This window comes from Nymphalis io, chromosome Z (genome assembly GCF_905147045.1).
Source record: "Nymphalis io chromosome Z, ilAglIoxx1.1, whole genome shotgun sequence".
NCBI classification, from domain to species: Eukaryota; Metazoa; Arthropoda; class Insecta; order Lepidoptera; family Nymphalidae; genus Nymphalis; species Nymphalis io.
This window is the reverse complement of record NC_065918.1, coordinates 16341221-16349931: the sequence shown is the minus strand read 5'-3', so window position 1 is coordinate 16349931 and position 8711 is coordinate 16341221. Positions and strand designations below refer to the sequence as shown.

At 39.4% G+C, this 8711-nt stretch overlaps 1 protein-coding gene across 2 annotated transcripts in view; it reads right to left on the bottom strand.

Annotated features, from left to right (window-relative positions):
- Positions 1-225: 225 nt before the first annotated feature.
- Positions 226-8711, bottom strand: part of LOC126780501 (homeobox protein araucan-like) — a 126051-nt gene continuing 117565 nt past the window's right edge. For both annotated transcript variants that reach the window (XM_050505054.1, XM_050505055.1), the window contains exons 4-6: positions 8045-8352; positions 3166-3751; positions 226-1077 (exon numbers count right to left, since the gene is read on the bottom strand). In XM_050505054.1, the coding sequence (XP_050361011.1) occupies positions 1074-1077; positions 3166-3751; positions 8045-8352 (898 nt within the window). In that variant the 3' untranslated portion in view covers positions 226-1073. The remainder of the gene's footprint in view (positions 1078-3165; positions 3752-8044; positions 8353-8711) is intronic.

Sequence of the window (8711 nt, the reverse complement as noted above, 5' to 3'; positions counted from 1 at the left end):
CAAACACTATGAAATATAATAATAATAATAATTTTACAAATGTGTTTATGTCAAAAAAAAAAAAAAAACGAGTTGTTATTTCATAAACGGATTATTATGTTACTGATTGTGTTCAATGTGATCCAGTTGTTTCAAATGGTAGCTTAAGTTACGCTAAGTGACATAACAGATGAAAAAATATTTATTCACAATATACTGATATATATAAAAGTGAATGCGATCGTTTTTATTTAAAATAAAATATATTCAGAATAAACCTATTTACATATACTTCTAATAATACTTTTAAACAATATTTATAAATCCGACGTATATAACGTGGGACGTGGAAAAAACAGTATTAATTACTTTGTACACTTGATGTGAAACTAAATAATATAAAAAATCTACACAGCTCCGTTCTATTTACAATGATCGTTAGTGACGATGGACAGTTCGACTCTAATTCCGGTTGTAAAATTAATATTATATCGTCAAGTAAACCGAGCGCGTAAACTTAGCTCAGAAAAAAGCATTCGTATCGTTTCGAATATAACTCTTTAATTGGAAGAACGCAGAAAACATTAATAAATCCTTAATATTAACATACTTGACAATTAAAATAAAACATAATTTACAATTTACTAAATCCAATGGCTAGTCAAGTTTCACACGTAATTGCGCATTTCGTGTATTCTAATCATAAATAACTTGGATAGATATTATTTTCAGAATATTCTTATATCTATAAAAATACTGAGCAACCGTTTTTTTTTTTCAATACAATGATTTAATTTCTAAGGACAACCGTTATCTAGATCACATGAAATTAAATTTTTAAGTACAAATCAACAAGATACTTTATACATTACAATAATCTGTGCATTTTAATTTAGATATTTGAAAATAATTATTCTACACGATAACCGAATTTTATGAAATTAATTTACATTGTAACGCGTCTCGTCTTTGCACGGACATGTCAACATTTCTAAATCGCTCGCTTCGTTGATCGTATAGGAAACACTGTGCCACTGTGACCATTCCAACAGTCCCTAGCCGAGGGCGGAGCAGCGACCCAGGTTTCACTCGGCTTACCTGCAACAAAAAAAAAATCTATTAAAATCCTTCGATCGATACAAATTTTCATAACGCTTCCGAACGGGACGAGATATGAACAGAAAGGGTCGCTTAAAAAGAATAGCGGTATTTAAATTACCAAAAAACAAGGTCCGTTCAGATTCGATTCTATCGGAGTGTCGCCTGAGCCCTCCGCCGCGTTCACACATAACGGCCGAAAAAAAACATCCCGAAGCAATCGAGACGAGGTGACGAAACGTTCAGTCTCATTATCTGAGAATTTATTAACGAATCGCTCGGACCGGAAAACCGAAATGTGAAAGAAATAAAAATTTGACCTCGCCCGCGGTCATCTAAACTTTGTATGGCGTCAATGAAAAAAGAAGTCGAACGGGTCGGCCGGACCCGCGCCTGAATGAAACGGCGAAGGACCCGAGGATCGAAAGATAAGAGGGAAGATTAGGGCGTCGTGGTAAAAAAAACTTAAAGCGGCTTTAATGTGGAGGTAGTGTTGTGAATGAAGAGAGCCCATTGAGCTCGCGCCCACGCACGACCGGCAACGTTATCTCGCTAAGGAGCTCGCTGCCGTGCGCCCGCGCCGACTCGACGCCGCCGCGAACAATACTCATTGTACATTCATAAATTAACGTTTTTTACCCTTAGAACAATTCCCGCTTTGTATTATTCAAATGAACTGTAGTGAATGGTATTAGACTTAGGTGTGCCCGGATTACAAACAAAATGATGATTTACTAACATATTTTTGATCGAGTCATGCATTATGCATTACAATGCATGGTAATCTTCTAAACTGAGGCACAATAAATACGATATTGATCGAATTACATTCTCTGAATTAGGCTGCGAAACATAATATTATAATTTAAATAACTTTATTGAGTAACGTAGGTACGCTTAGGAGGGCATTGAAGGTTTGATATGGTAGTAATATTACTTGCTTGAATAAAAAATATACAGGTATGTTATTTAAGTCAAAAACGAGGACCGTCGATTTCGGGCATTCTTTTTGGCTCCTTTAAAAGAATGCCGCGATAAGGGGTTATTTTCGCGTCAAGGAATTCGCTTGGCAAAAAGGCGTGAAATCGAAAATAATACAAAAGGTTATAGATGTGAATTTGTGAGTGTTCGGTCGATACAGAATTCCTGGCGATGCCTCCGTGTGCGGCGGCGTCGACGACGCGATTTATTGTAATGAGGCGAGGATTCTGCGGTGTGTTCTAAGAAATGCTTTGACGACTCTTAGAAAAATGTCACTAGACGACCCTATCTCGTCGCTGTCCTCCGCACGATCGAAATCTATGCATTTATGGTCGCGTTATACAAGGCTTGTTTTAATTATGAACCTCGTTTTATAATTTTTGTAATGTTTTTTTTTATTTAAAAGTTAATCTTTTAAATATTAAGACCCTAGAGATCAAAGCATTTTGTATAATTTACTTACTTTTTTGAAATTTAATTTTTGAAATATTTCGAAGTTAATTTAATATAATAGTAATCAACTGATAATAATACAATATTAAATTTTAAAACATACATTTTATTAGTAACAAAGATGTTCCTAATAGTAGTACATTATTATTATTATCTTTCATGACGAGTGAATGAATAAAGCGTAAACTTTGATTGATTGTGGGCTATGAGATCTGATACAAACATTACGCATCACGGAGACATGTAATTTGGGCAGGTCAGCAGCGTCCGTAGGTGTGCGGTGCGCGCTGACACTGACAAATGACATAAGATTGCAATCTCGCCTCGCCGCCCTCGCTCCCTTCCGCCTCGACGCGCCTCCATTGTTTTCAATTACTGACATGACACTCAACTCAAGCCTCTACTAAACCGCAACTCTGTTTATGGTCCTATCGATATCTTTACTACGATCGTCCATTTACGATTTCCCTCGTTTGCATATGAGCATCGAGTTAGCTCGACAATTTGAATCAATCACCGAGTATCGTTTTAATAGCTTATGTTCTTTAAGATTCATAGCCTATCCTTTAATATATTACTTATCAACTTTGATAGACTATACGAGGCGAATACTCGTTTTAATTTTACGACAATAGTAAGTGATCGTATATTTACCTTTTATAAAAGGGTTTGAAGGCAGCCGAGCTTTCGTGATGTTGATTGGGCTGGTGATTATTAGCATGGTGGGGGTTGTGGTAGGGGTCGCGCTGTGGTGACTGTTGGTGCCGTGGAAAGCAGTATCCAGAGCCACCACCACTACCGAGCGGATTTGCTACGCTGGGCACTTTCATGTTGGGTGGCGTCTGGGGTGGAGTGTCTGTTTGAACATCAGGAAAGGCAGCTGGGTGCACGCAAGGGTGCTGGCCTCCATATTGGGCACCGGGAAAGCCACCGTACCGGCCATAAGAGCCGCTAGCTGGACTTGCCGCCGCTGTCGCAGGTAAAGCGAATCCATTAGAGCTGCCATCGCCAGCTACAGCTCGCTCAGGTCCAGGTCCGTAACCATGCTGGGGCCACGGCTGTGCTGCGGGTGGCGGCGTTTTACAAGCTGCCGTATCTGCTAGTGACCATATCTTCGGCTTGGACGCCGGTATCGGCACTCCACAATCCGAAGTTCCTCGCTTTGACTCCTCCTTTATTCCGTAACCAAGCAGCTGGCTATGCATCCCCTGCAGCAACTCGTCGCCCTTCCTTTCCTCATCTGTAAAGATAATCATAAGCTCATATCATAAACCGAAATCAAACAATACGCCATAGTACAAAGCATTGATATTAGATTAATCGCTATAGCCGATGCTGTAACTAACGCAATATCAATAAAGAGAGCTTAAATTGCTTATTTCTCGTAATCGATACGGTTCGCATCGTATCCGACGTGACCGTTACACCGGGGACGTAAGTTTTCTCTCGTAAGATGCGGTATCTTCGGCATCCCTCTGGGTAAGTCGTGTGAAAATACGTTTGGCGTGCAGTGACCCATTCGTTAAGTGGTTATCCGATTAGCGAAGTGAAAATACCACTTTGGGGCGCGACTCCCCTGCCGCGGGCGATGCCCGATCCCTTTCGTATTTAAGCCGAGCATTTATTTCGCATTTCCCGACTCCCCCCGCGGCACCGCACTCGTCTCCGCGAATGCGAGCTTCGACCCGCACAATTAATGGTCAACCTCATTTCTCGTCCTTTCTCTACAACCCCGTGGATGTTTTTGCATTACTTTTTAAGCTGTCGATGAAAAATAACGAAACGATGAAGCGTTAAAAATTTTCACTTTTATAACCGTTATGAAATTAAAGCCGAACATTATCCTTGATTTTAAAAATTGTGTTATTGTACAATTACACAAAAATGTTTATTCAGCAAAATTTTATAAGGCTCTAAGTATTATCATAATACCATTTTCCGTTGTAAAGTGGCTTTTGGGGGCGCAGAGGGTTCGGGAGCCTAATGAAATTCAGTCGTCGCGGGGGCGCGAGGCGCGACCGCTCGACTTCATTCGCTTTATTCCATTTAATGCTGACTGCTCCTAGCTTTTAAGAGGGGTTATCCGGCTTGCCCTTCACTAGGGATAAATAGGGATGCCACTGATACTCCGCGCGAAGATATTTATCCGGCAAATTGTTTTAATTTTCATTGTATTAATCTAATAAAGGCCCACAACGGCGGGAGATAATCGGGAATTGGATGATTTCGTAATGTATTATTCGCGCAATACGTTCGATGTGTTCATTACGTTAATTTCTACACAAATTATTAGGGTCGCTTATTTGCTTTAAATCTATGATGATGGAACTTACTTAATTTAGTTAACGTGATTTAAAATTAATCAAATGAAACATATTTTGAAATTAATGTAAAAGGAAATTACTTATATAGATACGAAAGTCATATAAAAACAATTGCTTGAAGAGCGAGCAGAGAAAAAAGACCACACGGTTCGCAACGGTTTCAATGATTACGGATTTTGTATCAATTTCCATTAGCCAATCGAATGGATACCCGAGTGTAACCTGCCCATCAATTTCAGATCCATCCTCACCCCAGTATGCAAACCACAACTCCCGAGGAACGTCGCGAACGTGGAAAACGTAGCGTGCATCAAGTTATACTCGAAGTGGTTTTTCCCTTTAGTCATCGAACCCGGGGGTGAGTGAGACATAATAAAAACTCGTCACAGCCGAGAGGGACGCTGAGACCTCCCTGCACTCGACTGCACTCCGAGCGAGGTCGCTGCAATTTATTGCTCCTCGAGCGACGTCCACAGAGTAACTACACACTTGTTTGCAGAGCCTACACGATTTCCATTAACGCGCATCGGATTAATATTTCGTTTGCGACGCGTGCGTTCACGACAAAACTTAACATTCATAGCTGGGGACCGCTTCTATTCATGAGTGGCTTAGCCCGGGATAGTTTCGATGTTTGTTTGCCGACGACTTTCGGGGATCGCGTGTGAAAGCTTTTATATTGGCTTTGTTTGCTCCGACTTAAAATGATATATTACATGTCGCGAACATTGACATTTCGCTAAAAGAATGGTTAAGCGTGTCGGACGCTGCGTGTTATGGTTTGTTTGGTTAGGCGATGGGAAACGCAATAATATTGTTGGATTAAGATTAGCCGGATCGGGTTTTGTATTGCGTTGGAGCCATTACGCGAAATAAAATGTTTTCTTAACGAGCGTAAGTAACGGTTTCTCCAAATACTCTTATTTTTATATTTATTATTAATATTTTATTAACAACATCGAGATTAAATTATATTTGAAAATCGAATTATATCAAGTTATTGTATGTGTGTGTAATTAGTTACATCTAGCAATCCAAGAATCGCTAGCCTTCTAAATACAAAATAATTAAAGACATTGGTTATTTTGTTCTGTCTACGAAATTATGTTAATACATAAATATGAATCGGATGAGGTGTGCTTGATAATAATTTGCATCTACGAGGCCATTGATATTGTAAATGGTAATCACCGCTTGTTCTTCTAGATTTCTCTTTTAAATTTTATAACACGTACTTACTGATGATGAGATTTGAAGATTCTCCGTCCCTCCATGTTTTTTAATTTAGTTATATAACTTTACAATTGTAGTTCATCCTTAAAACATATACAAGTCGCGTTGCTTAATAACTTTTCATCAACATCGAAAACAGTTAATATTACGCGAACATTTAGTGGAGTATTTTTCACATCACCGCCGGGAAGGCGTGGAAATTGCGGGACACGTGCCGCTACGCCACCGCAGGGCGCCCTTACCATACCATTTTTTTTCCGATGAAATTTCATAAATTTCTCTAGAAGGGTTTATGGCAAAAACATTTATATAAATTGTTTATATTTTAAACGTGTAACTATTTATTAGGATTGTTTTTGTAGTTATAGTATGCTTGGTATGTTATTCGTAATCAAAATAAAATCGTATATAAACTAATTTGAAAGATAGCAAGTTCTTACAACACTTGTTATATAAATATGTATAAATACTTTTTTCATGTAGGTTAAGTCATTACAATTCTTAAATATAAACTCTGTTACTTGAATATATCCATAACGTGTGAAAAACATCGACTATATATTATGATATTTATTGCAATATCTGTAAGCGTTATTAAGATTAACAAATGAATTCGTTTAACATAATATTAATAAGCTCTTAACGGGGTTAAGTAAACCGATATTCATTTTTTATGTACGAGATATAAATGTATCCATTAATAATGATCATGAATCGTAATGCATTTGTAATTTTTTTATATATTAATTTATACAAGATTTTTTTTTTATTCATTGAGTTTTTCAACTAGCCTCGACAATATCGTCGAAATGTTTGATTTTTTGACAATTATTAATTTGAATATCGAAGAAATTCTTTGATAATTTCCGTGATAGTTATCCGTCTAAAGATTTAAAAAATTTCTCTTCCAGAGAATGACACGTGTTAGTGTTTCATCGGCATCGACACTCCTGTTATTATTTGATATTTTATGACCCCGAGCGGCGTTTGAGGCGGCGCGCGTACCGAGTGCGCTTCTGTCCGAAGTGGTTTCATTATACGACGTATGGCGATTGTTAGCCGTGACGCGACGCACCCCCGATCCATTAACCCCGTGGATTTCGAAATCCCGAATCGACCACGACAATTCCTTATTTATGTCGTTGACAACCGCAACTAAAAACCACTTCGCGCTAAACCACCCCACGTCTGTATTTTACTGCCGAACGCATTAAAAATTTTTCTATTCACGAACGAGAAATGAAAGAGATATTGTTTTGAAACGATAAACATTATAAATCCCCCGAACCGTTCCTACTTACGTTCAACCGAATGTCATAAAAGAAACGATCGACGAACCCGACAAATCCTTTGGCAAGAACATGAAGTAGGGCAGATCGTCAGACAAGCTGAATGCGACCTCCGTCGGCCTGTACCTACAAACGGAAGAAGCGTTATATGAAATTTGAGCCCAGGCGCCGCCCACTTTACTACAAATAGGAAATCCGGCAGCGAGGAGCGGTTACGCACAGTTACACGCCTGAGACCGGCCCCCCTCCCGTCACACGCCCTCTCCCCACCCCCCCGGCCTCCTCTCCGGGTCCCGCACACCCTCCGGCCCTCGACCGGGTTATGCCAATTCACTCGACGATTTATACACCGACAAAATTAAAGCAATTTGAGCGTTCAGCAATGTCTCGAACCGAACTTGAAATTACACGCATCAATAAAGTACACAGTTAAGTTGGCACAATCGATTTGCATTCGCAAAGGCACATCAACAATCTTATAAAATGGTATACATACAGTCACGTCGCATAGCAGCACATGGTTACAAATTATATATATATGCGCAGATAGAAGTATCGAGACTGAATCAACATTCGGCGGTCAATCCGAATCGGTGTACGTTGGCTCAACTAGAGGAGCGATCAATTAGCATAACCGCTTCGGAATTTGACTGTCAAACGTTGGAAAAGAGATCGAACGCAACGAACCTTTGTTAGTTTTTATTTTATCCTCTTGTTCCTTCTCCTCGTCGGAGAGCATCGTATCGTCGTCATCATCGGTCTTGTTCTTCGGCTCCCACGTCATCTTGTTTTCCTTCTTGAGACGTCGGCGCGCGTTCGCGAACCATGTTGACACTTGTGTGAGGGTCATCTTCGTGATGATCGCGAGCATTATCTTCTCGCCCTTAGTTGGGTAAGGATTTTTCTTGTGCTCGTTCAACCACGCCTTGAGCGTAGCAGTCGACTCTCGTGTCGCGTTTTTTCGCCTGGCTGCTAAATCGTACCCAGCACCATATCTGTCGACAAACACAACTTTATCCATATACCTAAAAAAAATAACGCTTCTGGCCTTTCATAAATTCGCAGCAAACAATAATAATTTAATTGCATCGAGCGGAATTTTCCAAATTCATTTAGATATGTTAAATTATTTAAATGTAACCGAAAATGTAAGAGTAATAAACATTCGGAATGTAAAAGCTTTGAAAACGAACCCAAAAGGGAAACATGGAAGAGTTAATGTCAAAAACGTTTTCCAGCGGTCGTGCATTTAACAAACATTTAGCGTTGATAAAAAATACGTCGGAATGTTCGCAGCTTTCAATAAAAGGACTTTTCAATTCGTAACAGATAGGCGTTTTATTGGAGGCAATAG